The sequence below is a fragment of the Pieris rapae genome, chromosome 23, assembly GCF_905147795.1.
Source record: "Pieris rapae chromosome 23, ilPieRapa1.1, whole genome shotgun sequence".
NCBI lineage: Eukaryota > Metazoa > Arthropoda > Insecta > Lepidoptera > Pieridae > Pieris > Pieris rapae.
In genome coordinates, this window is record NC_059531.1 from 3,580,009 (window position 1) to 3,603,175 (window position 23,167).

At 32.9% G+C, this 23,167-nt stretch overlaps 3 protein-coding genes across 3 annotated transcripts in view; 1 reads left to right on the forward strand and 2 right to left on the reverse strand.

The window, feature by feature from the left end:
- The window catches only part of LOC110996430 (probable ubiquitin carboxyl-terminal hydrolase FAF), a 53,742-nt gene extending 37,086 nt beyond the window's left edge, over positions 1 to 16,656 (reverse strand). Inside the window, exons 1-18 of the mRNA XM_045633300.1 lie at positions 16,549 to 16,656; positions 15,958 to 16,028; positions 15,618 to 15,747; positions 14,837 to 15,056; positions 14,383 to 14,535; positions 12,328 to 12,508; positions 11,409 to 11,567; positions 10,925 to 11,078; positions 9,255 to 9,406; positions 8,276 to 8,533; positions 7,812 to 7,910; positions 7,531 to 7,673; positions 6,532 to 6,752; positions 5,777 to 5,907; positions 5,409 to 5,605; positions 4,042 to 4,144; positions 2,856 to 3,021; positions 461 to 707 (exon numbers count right to left, since the gene is read on the reverse strand). Coding sequence (XP_045489256.1) covers positions 461 to 707; positions 2,856 to 3,021; positions 4,042 to 4,144; positions 5,409 to 5,605; positions 5,777 to 5,907; positions 6,532 to 6,752; positions 7,531 to 7,673; positions 7,812 to 7,910; positions 8,276 to 8,533; positions 9,255 to 9,406; positions 10,925 to 11,078; positions 11,409 to 11,567; positions 12,328 to 12,508; positions 14,383 to 14,535; positions 14,837 to 15,056; positions 15,618 to 15,747; positions 15,958 to 15,999 — 2,756 coding nt within the window. The 5' untranslated portion in view covers positions 16,000 to 16,028; positions 16,549 to 16,656. The remainder of the gene's footprint in view (positions 1 to 460; positions 708 to 2,855; positions 3,022 to 4,041; positions 4,145 to 5,408; positions 5,606 to 5,776; positions 5,908 to 6,531; positions 6,753 to 7,530; positions 7,674 to 7,811; positions 7,911 to 8,275; positions 8,534 to 9,254; positions 9,407 to 10,924; positions 11,079 to 11,408; positions 11,568 to 12,327; positions 12,509 to 14,382; positions 14,536 to 14,836; positions 15,057 to 15,617; positions 15,748 to 15,957; positions 16,029 to 16,548) is intronic.
- Positions 16,657 to 17,246: 590 nt separating this feature from the next.
- On the forward strand, positions 17,247 to 18,328 carry LOC110996426 (tRNA-uridine aminocarboxypropyltransferase 1). The gene is made up of 2 exons (XM_022264075.2): positions 17,247 to 17,492; positions 17,566 to 18,328. Exons 1-2 carry the CDS (start codon positions 17,298 to 17,300, stop codon positions 18,295 to 18,297), a joined length of 927 nt encoding a protein of 308 aa, XP_022119767.1. The 5' UTR covers positions 17,247 to 17,297; the 3' UTR covers positions 18,298 to 18,328.
- A 153-nt stretch (positions 18,329 to 18,481) lies between these two features.
- Positions 18,482 to 22,559, reverse strand: LOC110996425 (F-box-like/WD repeat-containing protein TBL1X). Its single transcript, XM_022264074.2, has 8 exons — positions 22,380 to 22,559; positions 22,150 to 22,299; positions 21,934 to 22,076; positions 21,443 to 21,642; positions 20,936 to 21,056; positions 20,115 to 20,267; positions 19,543 to 19,734; positions 18,482 to 19,433 (listed from the first exon to the last, which is right to left on the reverse strand). Exons 1-8 carry the CDS (start codon positions 22,435 to 22,437, stop codon positions 18,933 to 18,935), a joined length of 1,518 nt encoding a protein of 505 aa, XP_022119766.1. The 5' UTR covers positions 22,438 to 22,559; the 3' UTR covers positions 18,482 to 18,932.
- Positions 22,560 to 23,167: the final 608 nt, after the last annotated feature.

Consider the following 23,167-nt stretch of genomic DNA (forward strand, 5'->3'; position numbering starts at 1 on the left):
CGCCCATGGACACTCAATACCAGAGGTCTCGCGAGTGCGGCCTTTTAAGAATTTGTATGCTCTTTTCTTGTAGGACCCTAAGTCGAATTGGTTCGGAAATACTTCAGTGGGCAGGTGGTTCCACAAAAAACTTGGCTATTAAAAAGAGTGGCGGAGAGTTTATTGCCAGTTCTTCTCTTCCGTTCTATTCATTTAATATTTCTTTTTTTTTGACGTTCATAAGTGTACATTGTTGCCTACATGAATAAATAAATTTTGATTTGATTTGATTTGGTGGTGGTGCGCGGCAAAAACTGCCTAGAAAAACGCGCAGTTGTGGAACTATGGAACGACAGCCACTGAAGTGGAATTTCATATGCCTCGACCCATGATATTGTCTTCTCAATAGATTAGACTGTGACCACTCCACCAGCCACCACCATAGCAATACCCATAGCCATAGCGATAGCAATCAACTTACCGCCTTTGCACAGCCACACGCAACGAATGCAGCGTCTCGTTCGAGTGTGAAAACAGTTCGATATCATCGATCTGCCTTTGGCCCGTTTGAAAGTTGAATCTCACTATAATTGTACACTGGCGCCCTCTGCCCGATCTGTATATCGGCAATATCTGGCGATCGGCGGAGAACTTTCGATCACATTCGTTTATATATTCTTGTATGGCACGAATCACTCTACACATTTTTGTACAACACTCCGACGCGTCTGAAAAACAAAACATTCAATCAAATATCTGTCCTGTTCTGTCCTGTGTTGAAAAAGAGTGGCGGAGAGTTTATTGCCAGTTCGCCTCTTCCGTTCTACGGCCTTGATTTGAGAACTGGCAGTAAATGTAATTAGAAGCATTAAATGTATATTACTTTTTTGACGTTCATAAGTGTACATTATGTTACCTATATGAATAAATGATTTTTGACTTTGACTTGACTTGTGTCCAAAATACAATAGTATAGAAAATCGACGTAATATATCGAATTTTCTAAAAGGAATGAAAGACAGGGTAGCTGGATAATAAATTGGATTACGATAGCAAAATATATTAGGTGGAAAATATCCCTCTCCCGGATAGGAGCTGCATCTTAGAGTAGTTAAAATTGTATATATATCTTTATATTTGTTGAGGGGCCGTTCATAAAATACGTTCGCATACAAGGGGGGGGGAGGGGTCTGGCTGAGTGTGACAAGGGGGGAGGGGGGGTATAGGGCAGCGTGACGTTCGCCGTTTATTATTTTTTGACATGAGCGCTAGCTCTGTGGCGCGACTCTAGCGGCGTTGCGATCCGTCACAACGGGTTTCTTTGTTTTTCCAATACTTGAGAGAGTAACGTTTAAATCCTTGGACTTGTGAATAATAGAAATATTATTTATTATTTATGTGTTCGTTATGAAATATATTTATTAATTTATTTAAATTTTATTATAATAACTACATAAATGTTTTTAATTTTCAGAATTTGTCTACTATCATTTAGAATTTATCATTCTCAGCAGGGGGGGGTCTTAGCTTTTGTGACGAAATATATCTAGGGGGGGGTCACAAAAAGTGTGACACAGCGTGACAATGGGGGGGAGGGGGTCAAAAAAAGCTGATTTTAGTGTGACGTATTTTATGAACGGCCCCTGAATATAACTTAAAATAACTTTATTTATATAGGTAAACAAGTACGCTTATGAACGTCAAGAGAAAATAAAACTGTGTGTCTTTGAAAGTGCGATATACATAATACTTAACAATTATTTAGATTATATACACATATTAAAATAGCGTGGAGCACTGGCACAAATGAATAATAGTCTATACACTAAGTACAGGGTTACAGGGCTGCTGAGAACTATGTGCGCCGCCATATTGGCCTTGGCTGCTTTGACGAGCGCCTTTCACTTTATCCCTACTCCGCGGCCGACCGTCACGCGACATGCGCCACATTGACCAAAAAGTTTGAGACGATGTAATAAAAGTACTTCACACTTTAAAAAATGTAACTTCAGAATATAAAATAAAAAAAGGCATTATATATTATATCTATGTATAAAAAATACATCTTATTAGTTAATTTGCCTTCGGACTCTTAACTCGTTTCAGATATGATTTATCAATAGGCTACATTTTTCAATACAAAATTAATTAAATAATTTTTAAGAAGAATTAATAATAATAACATTGTAGTACTATTTTAATTAACAGGATTAATGCATGTTTACCAATGTTTAATATAAACAGACTGCCTTTGTCAATATTCCTAAATTTTGTCTAAATTCTTCATATATTTAAGGCAATATTAAAAAAAATCATCTTGAAGCTAAAGTGGAAATCAAGCCTGGATAATTATATAATTACTAGCTGACCTGGCAAACGTCTTTTTGCCATGTATATAATTTATAATAAAAAATAGGGGTTGATCGTAAAGGGTTAAAAATTTGGGGTTGTATGTTATTTTTAATGTTGTTAATACAGTTGATAAAAAAATAAAAATTACATAAAATATTTAGGTCCCCTAACATTTAGGGGGATGAAAAATAGATGTTGTCCGATTCTCAGACATACCCAATATGCACACAAAATTTCATGAGAATCGGTCAAGCCGTTTCGGAGGAGTTTAATCACAAACACCGCGATACGAGAATTTTATATATAAGATTAATATAATCAAACTAGCTGACCCGGTAAACGTTGTTTTGCCATGTTTTAAAACATGATTGTAGAGGGGTGAAAACTTAGGGTTGCATGTATTTTTGTATGGTGTATCGTAAAAAAAAAAACGAAAAGTTTTGTCTAAAAAATAAATAAAAAAATTTAGATGAATTTTATATATAAGGTTAATATAATCAAATAAGCCTAATAAAAATCAGTACCTTCATCGACCATTTCGCTATGCAGCCTCTGCGTACGCGCACAGCACTGTGTGAGAAACGCCTCGTGCTGTTGAGCGGGCGATAGGGACGGGCCCGTGCACGTGCACGTCTCACGGAGCAACTCTATACCACGACTCGATATCTCATCGTCACACTCTGTTATCACCTGGAATTAAATATTTTTTATTCATTAATATATTGCTTCTCTATATATGTCATGACTGCGAATCACATAATATTAATAATATATCTTTAAACGAGCAATTCTTGTATATATATATATATAATTGGAATCTCGAAATCGGCTCCAACGATTTTCATGAAATTTAGTATACAGAGGGTTTCGGGGGCGATAAATCAATTTAGCTAGGAATCATTTCTAGAAAATGTCATTTTATTTGTGTTTTATCAACTTAAACATAGAATTGCTCGTTTAAAGATGTCAGTCAAATAAAAACTTAAATATGAATATAATTATCTTTATTCGATAATTATATTTATATTTCATAATTTTATTAGTATGTAATTCGTAATTAAATACAATTTACAAAGAACACGATTTATAAAAAAAAATACCGAGCTTAGCTCGGTCATCCAGGTCCTAATATATTAAATGAATAATGACTGTATTTGTTTCTTAACTGGGTAAATATAATACTTCAGTTACATGGGAACTGAACATAAGACTAATTTAACCTAGTCCTGAAAGGCCGGCAACGCACTTGCAAGCCTTTGGCAATTGGAGTGCCCATGAGCGGCGGTATCAGAGAACAAACGTGAACGTCTTACCCGTCTGCCTCCTATTACATAAAAAAATAACAGTCTGACACAAAACGTTGGCAGTTTTTGAAGATTATATAGATTATATATTTATCTAGTTTTTGTTATATATTTATGTAATTAATGATAATTAACAACGCAACTTAAAAAATATGTGCGTACAAAATACACATGTCAGAAGTGACACTTCTTTATAAATTAATTATTACTAAGGTGAAATGGCGCCAATATTTCGAATTTAATTTTTTTAAATAATTTCCTGGGGCTTTAATAAATTTTTATACAGAGGTTATGTACTATTAGAAAATTCATTTTCGTATATAACAGAACTTATGACTGGATAATCTAAATGATAATCAACTAATTAAAAGAATATCTATTATCTTCCGTATTGTATGGAACTTACTCTCCACAGATAATCCAATCCAATGAGATCTGGATCGTTTAGCAGGAACCCCCGCCGTCTCGCCTTCAATTTACCCTCCTTTGAATTCACGGCTTTGAAAAATCTGTAATAACATTAGTAACCTTAATTACTAATTTAATTAATTAATGTATGTATATATGTGTGTATGTATATATATATTTTTAAAGAAAAACACTTTTTTAACGGATTATAGATATGTATTATTATATTTTTAGATTTTAAGATTATTAGAGAAATTGCTCACGGTGTCCTCCATCTGTGTTTCTGCAAAAACCCTACATCTTTTAGTCGATACCAACTCCGGGGAAATAAATATAGATAACACAACATTTTCTGCAGCTGTAATACTTTTTTGACATTTAACACCTTTGTCTTCAGTCACCGTGACCACGCACGCTGTAAAGCACGCGAAACGTCGGTTTAAATTTAAAATTATGTACAAATAATTATAAGTTTAAATATAATAATACATATCTATAATCCGTTAAAAAAGTGTTTTTCTTTAAATGTGTAAAAGTTATGGAAATAAAAGACAATACTATATATATTTTTTCTTTTCTTTTTTTTGTCATTCAGATTGATGTGTATGTTGTTTAGTTGATATTTAGTGTAAATGCTGTGTACAGATATAATTGGAAATTAGATTTTCAAATGTTGTTTAGTGTGTAATAATTGTATGTATGTAATCAATCTGTTTTCTGTTTTTGTACCTAAATTTAAAAATAAATAAAATAAATAAACATAAGCGAAATCCTATAAAAGTTTTGGTAGTGACAACATCAGGTGATCTGAATTCAATTAAAAATAGACGTATTTCTTATATAATTATAGATAGTTTAAAAAACTGTATCTATGGTTTCACAGCTGTAGTATAAAGTCCGATATTTTTTGTCCGTTTTTTAAAGTTTGTTTTAAGTTATTAACATATGATACGAAGTTATCTTGGTCATCTAGTCAATCAATAGTTATCTAAAATTAATGTTGGAAATTAGCTTAAGGTGGCCTAGCAAGGCCTGCGATCTCAACTGTGCACGTTAAATGCGTACGTTGAATAAAAAAGCATCATTAAATCCAAAATTCAACGGACGCTGAAAGTTGATCACACCAAATGTCTATTAAGAAAAACATCTGTTTGATTCACAAACCAAAAACTTTGCGAATAAATTTAGTTTATTTATTCAGAAAAAGATTCACAGCACAATATAAAAATAGATGAATATATACATAACAATATGGGCCAATTATAAATCTTCACATATAGTTCATTATATATATATATAACAAGAAGCTAACTAAACATTTCAAAAATTTTTAGTGTTAAATTGAGGATAGAAATAAAAACCTACCTCTCAAAGCACTTTATCCCCGAGTGAGTCAAAAGATTTGGTAGCAACGTCATTATGTTTTGCCGAAAAAAATGTAAATTTATATTTGGATCCAAATCTGGTTCCTCGCCCATTAGTTTACTGAACCAGCGAAAACACGCCTCACGGTCGCCGATGTGCGCCGGCTTTTCGGCTAGACACACCCAAATCTGTTTAGCCTGAAAATAATGTAAACGATGTATTAATTTGTATTTGATTAGTAGATTCATTCTACTAGGAAAGTTTTGGGAATAATTCCTAGCTGAATATCTGAGATGAAATGTTCTATTTACTTTATCTGTGGACTTTGACAACTGACAGATGACGTGACATAAGCCAAGTTATATTACCTGTTCAGCGCATAGCCAAAGTTGTCCATCCTTCAAGAGAAACCGTAGAAAACTGAGACGTTCGTGTACTTGCGCGGCGTGAGGATATCTTCCATCTGGCAACCAATTGTCCCAATCCAGTTCACTATCCGCTGAAAAAGCATACAAAAAAATAAGGGTTGATCGTAGAGGGGTGAAAATTTAGGGTTGCATGTATTTTTGTATGGTGTATCGTGAAAAAATGAAAACGAACGAAATTTTGTCTAAAAAAAATTTAGGGGTGGACCTTTAACATTTAGGAGGATGAAAAATAGATGTTGTCCGATTCTGAGACCTATCCGATATGCACACAAAATTTCATGAGATTCGGGAAAGCCGTTTCGGAGGAGTTTAACCACAAACACCGCGACACGAGAATTTTATATATAAGATTATCAATAATTTTTGTATGAAAACCAAAAGAGCGACGCGTGGCCGTATTTGGAACTAAACGAAAGTACGAACGTACAAAAAATATCGTTTGAATAATATATATAAACATACATTATGAAGAGATACTTATCAGTTGTGAAACACTTTAAAAACTCTTACCTTTAAAGAAAAACACTTTTTTACGGATTATAGTTATGTATTATTGTATTTAAACTTATAATTATAATTTTTTAAAATTAATTATGTAAATACAATAATACATAACTATAATCCGTAAAAAAGTGTTTTTCTTTAAATGTGTAAAAGTTATGTTAATAAAAGACAATACTATGTGAAACTCTTACCCGTCATCTTCTCCCGCACCATGTCCATATAATGTGTGAGCGAATCTGTGACCAAAATAACAAGGGAATGTTGCGTCTGTAGTCGATCTATTAACTCCTGCCGCGTCACATGAGGCCTCACGCCCGCATTCCCACCGGATTCGTACAGACAACATATGTCACGCATCATTTTTAATGCTGGCAACACCCACTTCTCGTTGCTCTTCAGTTCCTCCACACATCTGGAAATATCTAACTTTTTAATTCATGGTCATTTGTCTATGTCATAGGTTTTTAATCAAAGTATCTACTTTTAACTAAAACTCATTTCTAGATAAACAACTATTTGTGTGTTTGTGTGTGTGTGTGTGTGTATTCTGTTAATTCTTTTACTGAGGTCCGACGAAGTATTACAAAGACTGAGCCCCTAAAACAAACTAAATACACACGGTTATATTTTTTAGGTTTTATGTTACTAGCGACCCGCCCCGGCTTCGCACGGGTGTAATGCTGATACTAAATACACTACAGAAAATCTGTGAACGTTGTATATAAAAATGTGGGTTATCCATAAGAGAAAGACATATACCATCACGGACTTTTCTGTAGACCTTTTCAATGTGTACAATACTTAGTACATTATTTTGATAAAACTCGTAGGGTTCAGCCTGCGTTTGCAATGTAAGCGGAAAAAATTTAATTATTTACGACATCACATTAGTAACCTCAAAAATAACAGTACTTCTCCACTATTTAATGGGTGTTATTTTACATATACACCTTCCTCTTGGAATCACTCTATCTATTAAAAAACCGCATCAAAATCCGTTGCGCAGTTTCAAAGATTTAAGCATACAAAGGGACATAGGGACAGAGAAAGCGACTTTGTTTTATAATATGTAGTGATTTAGTAAAACAAAAAACTTTTATTATTTTCCCCGATGACCCAGGAACTGTTAATTTTGGTCCTTCGAGCCGGATCTGAATCACTTATGGATTTACGTCCTAGACTATACTCACTTGTTTAACCAAAGCGTTTTCTGCGCATCGCGATCTTGACTACAACTATAGTCGAGTATTTTGATGAAATTTGCCAAAGTGGAATCGAGAATTTCTGTGCAGACATCGTCAGAGTGCGCCAAATTCCAAAACAGTACTAACACCTAGAAAAAGACAAACATGTCTTGAATTTGCATTACAATGAATACGAAATGTCTTGTGTGATAATTGAAATTATTAAAGCATTTATTATTTAACTGCATTGCAATAAAAACTAGATCGGATTTAACACTTTTACATACTTTATTCGCCATAACACCATCCTTATCGTCCTCAGCCAGCCTCCTTATCACTTCTAATAATTTATCACTTTGTTTCTTACTCGATGTAGACCAACTGGCCTGAAAACCAGAATCGTTTTAATTCTTATATCCCTAGACAGTTACGAAAGTAGCTTATTAGAATTTTGTTTTTTTCTATTACTCTCTCTCTTTCTCTCGCACAGAACACTACATAATATAAAGTTAGTATAATAATATAAAGTAATCTATTTTAGAACGTCAATAAAGCTATAAATCTAATTAAAAAACTGTCAAAACATTTTTTCTTACTTTGACATTTTTGACATGTTTGACAGCGCTCAAGACGGCTGTATCTTGAGATACGAAATTCAATGTGGACCTAATATTAGCACATACAATTTAAACATAGATCGAAAAGTCTAATTAGTTAAGTACATGTTCTTGAAGCCATACAACAAACATACCTTAAAACAATCAAAAAGATGATCCAACTGGTCAGGCGTAAAGTCCCAAGCCAACTTAGCCAATAAATCGTGAAGATTTTTAACAATCGCCTCATGTTTCCCGTGCTGGGCCTTCCATATTGCGTCTAGGTCTTCTCTTGTGAGGGAATTCTCTTTAATCATAAACCTAAGCATTTTCTCCAACCGTTCAACATATTGGGGCTGGTGTAAGGAATCCCGTAATACTATATCAACTACTCCATTTTCTCTTATCCACGTCTGAAAAGAGTTATAAATTATATATTATATTATACAAATCATTGGGTCCATGGGGCCTGGATGGAATATTTACAGATTCGGTGAATAATTTGGAACGTCCAAATCTGTACGTATACGATCCTAACGAACATTATTCTATGTTCTATCTATGCAATGAATCCCAATGAGCCATGAAAGAATAATTTAAGATTCCTAAGGTCACAGGATTGTCAAAAAATTCGTCGAGAAAATAGTCTTTTGTCAAGAAATACATAGATGGCGCACATAGATTCATAGCATACATAGATGTCTTAAGAAATTAATTTGTATTAAATAATAAAAACTAAATACATAATTAAGAAGAATAGGTAGCAATGGAAATAAGTAAACTTAAAGTAGTAGAAATGGGCGAGGCCTGTGGCAACAGGAGCAGTGAAGTGGAGAAAAGAGGAAGAAAATTTTGAAGGTGGATGGGGCAGATTAAGAAAACCGCAGGTAAGAAAACAGAGTGGCACCGGGCAAACAGAAATTACATGATTTGAAGAAAGCTTTCGTCAAAAAAGGCCACTTAGAAATATCAATGTATTTAAATGTAAATTTTGAGATTATTATAATATATAAAGTAATAACATAAAACAATAAAAAACTCGGGTAATCGTATTGATCGTCGTATACAATTCTAATAATATGGAAAAACGCAAGGTTTTAAACCTGATAAATTGAAATAAAAGAACACACTTACCGTTATAACAGCCGGCGTCAACCATTCCGGCTTAGGCTGTTGGCACATCGTACTTATAAGTTGATTTATTTCATTCAACGCGGACATTTTCCCATTAAACGACGACATTTGTAATAACCGCAGTATCATCTTCAGCCGGAACATTTCCAAAGCTAAAAAACAAATTTAATTATTAATATTTCTAGCTACTGATGTAGACTAGTAGTTGGAAACCGGTCGGCCTAAGTAACGCAAGTTTGTGTGTGTGTGCGGGGGTGTGTGGTTGTGTGTGAGTGTGTGTGGGTGAGTGTGTGTGGGTGAGTGTGTGTGGGGGTTGTACTGCAGCTGATAGCCAGTAATTTGCAGGAGTTGGTACAAGATAGGCGCTGGAAGTTCTTCGTTTTAGCAGGCTTGTGTCTTACATTTTGGGTCACAGAAGGGAAGTGAGCTACTCATAATAATAATTTAAAAACCAACATACATATTAAAACCAGTTATTGAATAAAAAATATAGAAGCTTTCGAAAATATTTTCTATAAAAATTATACAAAACTTTCGAGTGTAATGACTAAGAGCCTGTTTCACAATGTCCGAAATAAGCTATTTATTACTTATTGGTAGGATAAACAGTATTTTTGCGTTTCACGACTGTCAGATAGCGCTATTCGTCATGAAACGCGAAATTTTCATTCGGAACTTTTATCTTTCGAATAATTTAAGTGTATATAGCATAGGTATTTGGTACTTTATCCATACATTAAAATTGTTTACAATTTATGTAACTACTATTATTTGTTCTTGTGTGAACAAATGTTCTAAGTTTAACGACGTACAGATGGAAGATGGTACATTGTTTGGTTGTACATAAAAAAATTTACAAATGTATGTGTTAAAGAATCGAAATGAAAAATCTTACCATCGGTTGTTGTTTACCCGCACAAACAAAGATTTTTAATTCACATATTTGAAGCGGTTAACTTAACAAAATATCAAACAAAGTCATACACTTTGTTATACCACCTTTGACACCAATACATACTTTTCTTGGCAGATAGCTAAAATTGGTACAACCATTTTGGTGCGTATGTATTTATTTATATTATAAGCATAGCTCTTAAACGCATGTCGTTTTCAAGCATTGACAATGTGTGGATTATATATGTCAAAAAGTAAATAAATAAATTCAAGGAATCTCCACCCACTGCTACATAATACATAAATGTCCCTAAAAGAGTATTCTCTTGGCGCTTAATAATTATTTCCGTTGTGTTGAATTATTCGGTACGATGGCCCACATTGTAGTAGCATAGGAGCGGTATATTACCACGCCCCTATGCAACTACAGGGTAGGCTTACGACCTTAAATCTTCGATTTTCTTGCTTCGATGTACCTAAAAACTCTTAATTAGGCAATACAAACTACATTATAAAAATACACTACACTAAAATAGTCTGTCATCTCTTTCTATGACATAGGGTTTACGCCGAGAAGAAAGAAAAGCGACAACCTAATTGATGAAGTTTTTTAGCATGTAACTGGTAAAATGTTCTTAGCATGTAATGGGTGAGTTCTTAGCATGTAATTGGTGAGTTATTAGCATGTAATTGGTTAAGTGTTTTAGCATGTAATTTGTGAAGTGTTTTCGCATGTAATAGGTGAAGTGTTAATATGTAACTGAGCATGTACTTACATTTAAGTAGGCTGTGATAGTTCGGTGTCCTTACAGAAACATATTTGCATGCCTTTATCAAACACGATACTGTATCAGTCTTGTTCTCGCTCCCTCGCGCTTCGCGTTTCAACTCGTCATCAGTCAGACTTTCTAGAAGGGTCGGAATACATTCCTGCAAAGAATTAAAAAAATATATACGTCAGTTATCCTGGAAGTTTTACATTACATTAATTATTCTAACTTAGATGACAACTACGAACTACGGATTCTTAACCCAAAACTATCTGTCTTTTGACTCTTTCTGTTTCTCTTTCTTTTGTTTTTATATGTATCTCTTTCCTTTGTTTTTTTTTCTAATAGGTTGGTGCATAACCAAGGATTCGAATTAAACTTCAGGGATGAGAGGCAAGAATCCAATAGGCCAAAACAGCAGGATTCAAATTATAATATACAACTTCATTCTGAGCCGGAATTTCTTACCTCAACAAAACTTAGTACTTACCAGAACTGGCAACAGATAAACGGTGACAGTGTGAGGTGTCAGCAGATCGTGGCATAGTCCAAGCGGCTTCAGTAATTGCCATACAGCTGCAACTCTGCTCTCACCTGATGTTGACATCTCTAGAGAAGACGGCTGTTCAGAACGAGACGAAATTGAACCCTAAAATAAATGTGTGTTAATGTTTAAAGAACTTTATTTCTCATTACAAAAAATATATATTTTATATATACGAGCGAGATACACGTCGCCATAAGCCGTTTTAATTTCAGTCAACTGTGTTCATTGTAACATGCATCTTTACTGCCTTTTTGAATTTGTCAAACACTCCAATATTGCGAATTTGAGATGGTAATTGATCAAATAATTGCACACCCTCATACTATTATAGGCACGTGAGTCTAGCGCTGGCCTATACGTAGAGGGTCAAGTGAACTGTGGTGCGGGGCCGGAATGCGACTGGAGAGCCAATCGACGCTCTTCATTCCGCTAGCCCCCCTCAGGTACCTTATTTTTTACTTAAGCGCAATAACGGTCAGCGCTAGAGTTTCGTGCCGCTACTTGTACCTAATAGATTTTTTTTTAAATTTGTACGCGGCTTCGGCAAGATAAGCAAACTCGCTCGACGAGTATTGCGTGTAGTTGTGTATTTGATTTTTTTAATGATAGGCAACTATGGAGAGAGTTATTTAATTTTTTTTAAATTATGATTCAGTTGCTATATACATATAGTTGTTTAAATTTGTGTTAAGAAACAAAAATTATTGTTGCCATTGAAACTTCTGTGGAATAGTTAATTAAAGTTTATTTTCTTATTTAATTTCGGCTTTAAACTCCAAATGTCACTAATGAATAGGCCGGCAGATGTCCGGATCCCTTCTGCCCCTAATTCTCCTGTTTATAATAATTTACAAAGATATACCTCCATATTGTCAGTACTGCTGATTATGCTATCAGTGACATCCACCTTCTGATCCTCACTCTCGATGATCTCATTGATAACTTTCTCTTCGTTCACGGATGTTGTCAGTTCTGTCTTTTTGAAACCCATTATGATTTCAAATCGTTCCCTTATCTTCGCAAACCCACCACTCTGGCCAAATCTAAAACAATTGTTGTCAAACTTATTATGGCACTTATTTTAAAATCAAATTTATTTTTAAAAAGTATGCATGATTAATAGCCTAAGTAATGTTTAAGAATGTCAAGTATATTTTTATATATATAGGTACTAGCTGTACCCGCGAACTTCGATTCTCCTTAATGTACATACCAACATGGAACAGTTTGCAATGCTACCTCAGATACTGTTGTTGACTGTGATTTTATCTATATATTAACCTCAGAGTTTATGTCATGCTTTTAATTAACAAATAAGAAATAGGGGTAAGTTGTAGAGGGATGAAAATTAAGGGTTGTATGTATTTGTATGTAAAATAAAAACAAACAAAAAAATGCCTACAATATAAAAATAAAATGATTGGGCTGCACAACCCTTGTCGCTTAAAGATAGATAGTAACCGATTCGCAGATCTACTGAATATGCATATTAAATTTCATACGAATCAGTAGAGTCCTTTCGGTGGAGTATGGGAACGAACATTGTGACACCAGAACTTTATATATCTACACTAATATTATAAAGAGGAAAACTTTGTTTGGTTGATTGTAATGAATAGGCTCATAAACTACTGGACCGATTTTAAAAATTATTTCACTATTCGAAAGCTACATTATCCACGAGTAATATAGGCTATATTTAATTTTGAACAAAAATAGGGTTCCGTAAAATATTAGGGTGTTTCGGACACATGGTGTAAAAAATCAACCAAAAAAGTTACTTATTTTGCGTACCCTGTCTAAACTATTAAAGATAGAACCATAAAATGTTCTAAGTAATAAATGATATACATGGCAAAACGACTTTTGCCAGGTCAGCTAGTTAGATATAAAAATGAATCCCTATTTCCCTTGGTCATGGCATCACGCGTCAACGGCTGGACCGATTTCGCTAATCCTTTTGTTGTTGTGTTTGTTATTGTTAGAAGGTTCTTATGAAAGGAAGAATTTAGACAATCGCGCGGAATACTAAAAAATTTAAAAATACCTACCCACCATATTAAGTAATGATTTAATTTTAACATTGACAATGCGTGCTGCAAATATCGTCAAAGATGATTTATTATTTAAAACAATGAATATCGTTGAAAGAAGTGCTTCGATCGGAGTTATTATTTTGATAAAATAATTATATACACGTCGCGAAAAACAAACATAGAATGTGGTATATCATAAAGGATAAGAATCATAAACACTTTGTTACTTAAATATTTTAAGTTAATTATACCTATTCCAAACCAATATTCATAGTTAAGACAGGAAAAGATCTGTCTGGTCCGCTATTTATTATATATAATAAAATTTTAATATAATATTAAAATATATTTAAGCTTTTAGTTAGATAGTTTTATAAACAAAATATTTTTTATAAGAATGTAAATTCCTTGACCTGATATCACCATTTTTCCTTACAATCATAAAGATTTAGATTTCGAGTAAGACCCCAGCTAACAAAGTCTTTAACATATATGTAATAATTAACCATCTCGATAATGTTGTTTCTGATTAAACACATTCATAATTGATCCATTCGCCACAGACAAACACATAAACACCTTAAACTTACAAGATACCTTTTATTGACTAGGGAAGGCGATTAAAAATAAACATGCATTGGTGAATGGTCGCAGATTGAACGCATGATCTCAAAATGTTGTGTAGAGCATAGCCACTTAAAACTTACATAAATAATTAATATATCAAAATACCCTGCACATAATCTACGGAAAGCTTAAAATATATTATCAAATTAAATTTTTAAAACCGTATTTCCTTAAGTTAGACAAACATTCAGCATCAGAAAGAAGTCTATAGATTGTTAAGGCAATGTTTGTGAGACAGAAAAATAAATACATACACATTAATAAGATGAACTAGCCATCCTCTGGGTGTTCTGTGATCTTGTGACTTAGCATAAACCTCCGGCTCTTGAGTAGATCCTTGACCATTGGCCGGTGAAGTAGATGTTGTTAGGCCTTCACATGTTCTTGACGCGTTAAATGTGTGAAACCTACAAAAAAATTTATATAAAACTTTCCTGAAATATTGTTTTAACTGTAATATGTTTGTTTGTCTTTGCTTAATCAATCTATACAACGAATCAAACACCAAACCTTCAGGTTCAAAAAACTATGATATAAACAGAGAAAGTTTGTGAGTCATATATAATGTATGTTTTATTTATTATGTTTTTATCTGCCCTTGACTTTGTTGAACAATTTAAGATATGATTAAGAAAATATAATAATTATGATGCAATATGCAATGACCTAATGGCTAATATGAACATGCATTTATCCCCAATCACTTACTTATTGTTAGGATTTAGTGCCATAGAAAGAAGATTCAAGAATCTAGGATCATCAAGTTTCATGGCACATAATTTAACAAGTTTCTCGCAGTTTGAACGCACACATTGTTGGATATTAATCTTCCATGATGATACTGCATCATCAGTAAGAATCTTTGTAAATGATAATGTGAGAGCATCATTGTAGAAACGCTGACAGCCTGGGTTATTAACATCTTCACCTAAAATAAATAAATAAAATGCTAAGTACATAATTGTTTATTATAATCTTATAAGGATATGTTTAAAGCAAGCAATCTTACTAGTATTGTTTTAAGGGACTATTAAATTATTGAATTGGTCTCAAAATCAATGCTCTGGTGGACATAAAAACTGTGTCCAGTTTGTATTTCCACTCCACCAACAATTTTTCTATTTAAGATTAGTGTACAATAAATAAATAAAAATAAAAAAAATCATACACGCACAAACAATCTAACAAAACAATTACAATACAGTATTAAGCTGTGTAACCCACTGGGGCATAGAGAAGTCATATTTCTGGTGGTGATAAACTGTTGTGAGGTTCCTCAGATTTCTATATGTGATACATCTATTTTTTTTTAAAGTTAAGAGTTAAAAGATCACCTAGATACCACTTCTGTGCCTGTTAAACCTATAAAGTTTTACTCCAATCAGAATCAAAATTACACTTGTAATTATTTTGACAAGTGCTTCCCTATGAAGCCAAAAGAAATATACTGTATATATTTGTTACAATTGTATAATCTTAAGATACACACCTTTGGCTGCAAGCTCTGTGGCAGCAATAAGTAAACACTCTAATTCCTGTTCAGGCAACACAGGCACAACCCAACGAGGGCTTGAAATTTTTTCTTCTAAGATTCTCAATTTTCCCAGAGGAAATGAGATCTACAAGAAAGAATACTTTTATTTTTTAATTTAAATTCTAATTATGAAAATTATTATACACAAAACTTGAATGTCAAGTCACTTGGAGAACAATTTTAACTATAATGTATTAAATAATACAAATGAAATAATTTAAGTATAAAGATTACTTAAGATTTCAATTTCTTAATATGTTTTTTGCAAATCTAGAAGAAAAATTATGATAGTTACCTCCCCAGGCACAGGCTCTTGTTCCTTCATTGATATTGTCATTATTACAACATTACATTAATCATTTCTCTCTGTAAAAATATTTATAAAATAATAGGGCGTAAGGCAATAAAATACGTTTCTAGCTACGAAAAATTTTTATTAGACTTAGTATTCAATTTAAAAAATGTATACACAAATGTTAAATTTAGGAAAATATTTGCCATTATGACAGGCTTTTAAAATGTAACGAATTTATATTAAAATAGCTGATAAAATTTATAACATTAAGTATTCATTGGTGTGTCTTACATGCATTTGCGACAGGAAAAATATAATCGATACTGCCACACCGATTGAGATTTTTTAAATTTCGTTACAGTCTAGTTACTATTAATAACTGCTAAACATATGGAACCATATAAGTACAAAATATTAGGCGAAATTATAGCTTTTTTCAACTGAAAATTAATATTATCCGATCAGCCGGCGCGACAAAATGGCGTCATCGACTAATTTATTTACATTTTCTAACGATTTTAAAATGAATTTATTGAAAAAGTCGGATAGAAACGAAACAACATATAATATAAAAGAATAATAATAATTTACCTTCACTTTATATTTTAATCACCGCACTGAAATCAAAAAACCACAAATTCATTCACTACCTACACTATTTGACGTAATAACGAAAATAGATAAAACCCACAGGTTCCCTAGAACAAGAAGCAAATTTCTTTGAAATATTTACAGATAACAAACAAAATATTTTCCTTATCTTGACAGCCATAACTGACATTATTAATACTACCGACGGGCGACGGGCGGCGACCGTCGACCATACGGTCACGTCTGTGTGGGCTTAATCTTAATTGTCTGCGGGCATTAAATGTCTGCGATTTTTGTGAATTGTAAGAATTCTATTGTAAGCCCAAGAACTCCCTAAAAAGCTTAATCCAAACTAAACTTGTATAACGTACGGTAGTCGATATTTATTCAATTTTTATTTCAAATAAATATGAGTCCGATAACGCAACACAAATAACATTTAAATTATAAAACTATTTTTGAAATCAACAAAGCTTGGTTCTCCACTGTATAACATTTTTAGAGTAGAAAGTTCTTGAACCCAGTTTTTGAAGCTAGTTCAAAAACTGGGTTGACGTTTGACGGCTCGGTCTTCACTCGTACACTGTACAGTCGTACATCACTATTCACTAGTCACTACTTTATAGTGTGAACTCTCAACTCACTTAACCACTGAAGTATGGAAACAGTAAACAATAATGTTATAAATTATACAAAAAAATAATAATTTATTAATAGTTTTTAACCTACTACGCCAATTTTGTGACAAAATGAATCCAAAAAGTCCTGAAGCAAGGAAGCGGGAAGAAAATCCATTCGATGGATTAAAAATAAGTGACTCCGATGTTTTGCTTAGTTTAAAAAGTCGAAATCCATGTCCACGTTGTTATAAATCCCGGATGTATTTTTGTTACACTTGTTACGTGCCTGTTTCCACTCTAGAGGGTAGGATTCCATTTTGTAATGTAAGATATGAATTGCTCATTTTAGTCATGTGTTGTTTCCTTATAAACATTTCATTTTTAAAATATGTTTCAGCTACCCATCAAAGTTGATATAATAAAACATAAGCGTGAAATTGATGGAAAGAGCACATCTGCACATGCAGCAGTGTTAGCTCCTCAAGATGTAAACATTTATACATACCCCAATATACCACAATATGATGAAGATGAAAGAGTGGTTCTCCTTTATCCTGGGACAGATGCTTGCACAGTACCTGAGTTGTTTACTGGCAGATATGAAAAGCAATCATATGCAGACCACCTGTTAGCCGAGTTGCCCCATGGCTACAACGTTGGTACATTAATGAAGAAAATATTTAATAACAATCAAGTGCATAGGATTTTCCATAGTGAGAATTTACCTATTGATAGACTTGTCTTGATTGACAGTACTTGGAATCAAAGCAAAGGAATATTTGCTGATAGCAGACTACAATGCATACCAAAAGTTGTTTTACAGAATAGAGTTTCACACTTTTGGCGCCATCAAAAAGGTAGTCCACGTTGGTATCTATCAACAATTGAAGCTTTGCATCAATTTTTGTTAGAACTACACATTTGTGCATGGGGTTGTGATAAGAAATATGTATCTGAACTAACACAAGAGTATTCAATACATGAAGAACAAAACCACTTGCAGTGTAAGCCATATAATGGTCAATATGATGAGTTATTATACTTTTTTAAATTCATGTATGAAAAACTACATAGACTTTATGACCATGAAAATTTATTAGCTTACAAAAGACCAATGGAAGTAAAATGATTCAATATAAAAAAAAAAATTATTATTATTATGTCTATTAGTATTATTATTTTTATGTCGTTTTTATTGCGTATGATTTCTTTTTTCAAGCAAAGGGTTTTAAAAGTTGAATTAACAAAAAAAAGGCATTTTATGAAAACTTATATATTAGTTATAATCTTAATTTCATGTCATTTTCTAGTGCCATTTACAAAGGCTGCTTTATAATTCAAAGTATAGGAAACATAAATTAAAATTGATATACATCAGACAAAAGTTCAATATTTTAAACTTTAAGGATTTCTTTTATGTGCACCTTGTCTACATATCCAATGGCTAAATAGGTATTTTGATTAGCAAAACTTAATGTATGCTATACTATATTATCTATGCATGTTCCAAGTTCTTTATCAGTAAGCTACTTATATTCATACAAGTTGCCAAGCTCAAAGAAGGTATATAAAACACATTTTGTATTTTTCTGAATGCCTGTTTTAGATATAAATTTCACAAATATAATTCCTTTAACAAAAGTAGATCTATAGTGTATCATTCATTTAATAAGTACTTATTTATTTTAAAATTATTGTGTTATCTCCAATAATGTGAAAACCGGAAGCTATTGTATTATAAAATCCTTAACCAATAACCTCATACTATAGCTTGCGTAAATCTAAAACAAAGACACTTCCATCACTAGCACTTGCACCAACCTTAGTGCCTCTTGAATTCCAACAAACCTCGAATATACCCCCAGTTCCCTTGTATGAGTGAACGAGAGATCCCGTTTGTGTGGACCAAATATGAACACATTTATCAAAGGATCCACTTGCCAAGAACTTTCCATCTGGAGAAAAGGCAACACTGTATACAGGTTCTGTATGTTTTGTGAGTGTGTGGACACATGCACCTTTCTCCACATCCCAAAGACGCACAGTGGAATCAAAAGAGGCACTTGCTAATATTAGGTTCATATTGGGGTTCTGAGTCCCTGGTCCAGTAGGTGACCACTTTATGGTGTATATTTCCTTTGAATGAGCTTGCAAGTCATGAACACAGGTGTCTTGCTTCATAGACCAAATCTTTAATGTCATGTCATCAGAACAAGATGCCAGAAGCTGTCCTTGGGGATCCCATTTGATAGCGTTAACTTCATTCTGTAAATCACGCCACACAAGGTTATATCAGAGAATATTATTTCTAATGGTGAAGAAAATATTTAAAAACAAATGTCTATAAATATTAATATTGAAAAATAATACTTACTGTGTGACCTAAGAAACTCTTTATTGGCTTATCAACATTCAGCTTACACACTTGGATGCTCTGGTCCGTTGAACAGGATGCAAATGAGGTATTAGTTTGCCAATCTACATCTAGCGCCGGTGCTTTATGGAAGCAGAACTGTTCAGTACACTGACCAGAGGCTGCGTCCCAGATAATAGTTGTTTTGTCAACCTGAAATGTCAAAAGCTCTAATTGGTTAAATCTCTGTCAATCTCTAATTAATTAATTATGAACAGACATAATTATAATGCAATAGCTATTAGAGAGAATAGATGTAATTTAATACTTTTAATATGAAATTTAACATATGGGTGATGAGGATTAAAAACAATTATTGATAACCAAAGCACATAATATTATGATAAAAAAAACAAAATTCTTTGTTTTTGTTAAAATAACCTAATTGAATAAGATTTATGATTCTTGTTTTTAATTTTAATACACATAAAGCAGTTTTATTTATAAAGACAAGCCAATAAAAGATACTACATATGACATTAAATAATTATTTACACATAAAATATCTAATCATATTATACATAACAGCTTACCCCTGCACTCAATATATAATTGCCTCTTTTATTCCATTTTAAAGCAAATATTGGCCCTTTATGTTGACCTAACGTTGAGGCAAGTTTCCCATCAGTTGTCCAGATACGGGCATAGCCATCATAAGAACCAGTGGCTAATAGGTTACCATCACACTATATGAAAAATACAAAATTATGACCTGAATATTAGGCTATTGATTTGGTTAGATTTATTTTATTTATTATTTTAAGTATTCCTACAGCTAATCATTAAACAATATCCAAACAATTACATTACACACAAAAGCCAAAACTGAATACACATATAAACAGAAACAAAAATATCTTCATTCATTATACTAAGATTTATTTAATATTTAATGTACTTTGAAATTGATGTTTCTGGAATCATGTAAGACTTAAATAATTTATTTATCTCATACCATAATGATTAACAATGTTATACAGTGGAATGTCAATAACTCGAATGACATGCAATTTAACTGTTGAACTTTTGATTTGTAGAGTTGAATTTGAATAACAATTCAATTTAAGTTTTGTAGGATATACTTTTTACATATTAACATGAATTACATATTAAAGAAGTAAACTGTACACTTAAAAAAATGAACATATCTATTCATTGCATGTGTACAAGACAATAGAATATATAATAACAGAAGCCCAAAAAACAATCATTAATTTTGAATTTTATTGTTATTATTTCGGGAAATTCCAAGTAAGACATCATGATCTGAGTATATTGACTTAAATAACAAGGTTTCAAGTTAAAGAGATTCCACTGTATATCAAAATGGAAACAACAATGAAATTATACAAACATTCCAATCAAGTGATGTGACATCCTTATTACTTGGTACTTCTGCTCCACCTCTTTGAATACAATGCCTTAATATTAGTTGATTTGGAATACTTGTTGGATTATCAGACATATCCCAAATTCTGAAATTATTTAACAATTTAGTCTATATTTCCTGGGATAAAACATATTCTCACATTAATCATATAAGATATCTCAACAGAAAACCTTATGGGTCAAGCAATAAGAACCAAGCTTACAAACACCATCAGAACACTTGTGAAGCCAGATTTCATGTGGTTGTTAACATTCAATCAAACAAAGAAAATGAATGACAAATGCTATTGAGCTCTGTATAATTCCTAATAACTTTAAAATAACATAAAAATGATGTTTTTATTATCTATGACACTAGTGTTAATCAACAAACACATTTAAATGTTAAAGAAAAATTTGTTCGTAATCCATTAGCCGTCTTTTTTGTTAATGTTTAACTTAAATTAAAACATAAAAATTTTATGCTACTAACCTGGCTGTGCTGTCTCCAGAACCACTTGCTAATAAATCCGTGCTAGGATTCCAAGCACAAATAAACACCTCAGATTCGTGACCTCTTAGTACTGTGGCTTTACTAGGTGGTATTTCAATAGATTGATCAGTCTCCATACTTTCAGGCGCACTTGGGGTTTCAGCACCAGCTGTTGTAGTTGGAGCTGTGCAGGTAGGAACCTAGAAGTATGAATTTGGATAATGTAGAAATATTTCAACAATTCAAAGCTATCAACACAAAATTCGGGTTGGGTTTACAATTCAATACCTTGAATTTGATTATACTGAGTATGTACGAATCCAAGCATCCAAAAAACAATTATCTAGTTCCAAAAAATTATTATTTAGTTCGGTTAGGTCAGGTTAGTATATTTATATTTTATTTTAAATAACTGTCCAAAAAACGAATTATTATCTAGTTTGCTTAGGTATTGAATTGTAAAATTAAACCAAAAATACTATAATGCAAACCTCAACACCATTCTGTTCACTGCCAGAACCTGTTTCTTTATTAGCTTGTTTCAGAGCATTGTGTGCGTTTTGACGTGCGGCGACAATATCTGGTGTAACAGCATCTATTAGACTGAGACTTTCAGTAAGTCTTGTTTCAGAACCTAAAATTTGTTTCTGTTACTATAAATTGTACTACTTAATCATATGAACAGTAATTACTATGTAGGTAGGTACCGTCTTCGCCCAATGTTATCTCCGCTTCGGTATACTGTAAGCCTTTTTGAAGTATATTGAGAAGAGCTGCTGGAGGTACGAGAGCTCCATTTATATTGCTTTGTGATATGTGCGATTCAATCCCAAAAGTATATGCTGAATGGTGAAAACCTAAACAAATAGATTTATTTAACAATATATTGAAAGTTCTGTCGAAGACATATCAACAACTAACAAGGCTGTCACATTACCGGACTCTTGTAAGTATCGGTATACGAGGAAATTCACTTCGTCAATAGAAAAACTCATCTTAGTACATGAGATTTAAGCGCTGTGTCCATTAATTTATCTAAATTAAATTCTTAAAACAAATCTTAATTTTACAAAACACAGCACAGCCACACCAACAACAAAAGAGCGCGCTATTGAACACAGAGCACATAACTCTTTTTATTTAATTTATCAATTGAAATACTATGGTTTGTGACTATACAAATATTATCTATATACGTCTCTCTCCCTCTATGTAAGTCTAATAAAAGAGTTTATTAGATTTATTAGGGTTCTGAGCCAATGTTGCTACGCTTCCCAATACAATATGCTAGCATAGGCTCAGACCTACTCTCTTTTTTATGAGTTACTACTAATAGGGCCTTGAGAGTAACGCTGGTGATGAGAAGTTTGCAGGGGCGGATCGTGGATTTGCGGGGCCCTGGGCTCCCACTTACGGGACAACTTAATAACTAAACCAATTGCCATTTTGTCAAAAATACTGTTTTTGTATGACTCTAATGCCCAGATCCCAGAATGCCCAGGCAGCCAAAAACATTGGTATTTTGCCACAAATACGACATTTCCTTTCACCGAAAACGCTTTAACTCCGCTCAAGCTCAAGTCCGCTCGTGTGTGGAGTGAGAGAGCTGCCAAATGTGATCTGGGTGCCTTGAATGCTATTGAGAGGCGGGAGGCTAAGGAATTTTAAGGTTAGTTATTATCTTAGAATTATTGAAGCATCATAAAAATTCACTCTCATCATTTT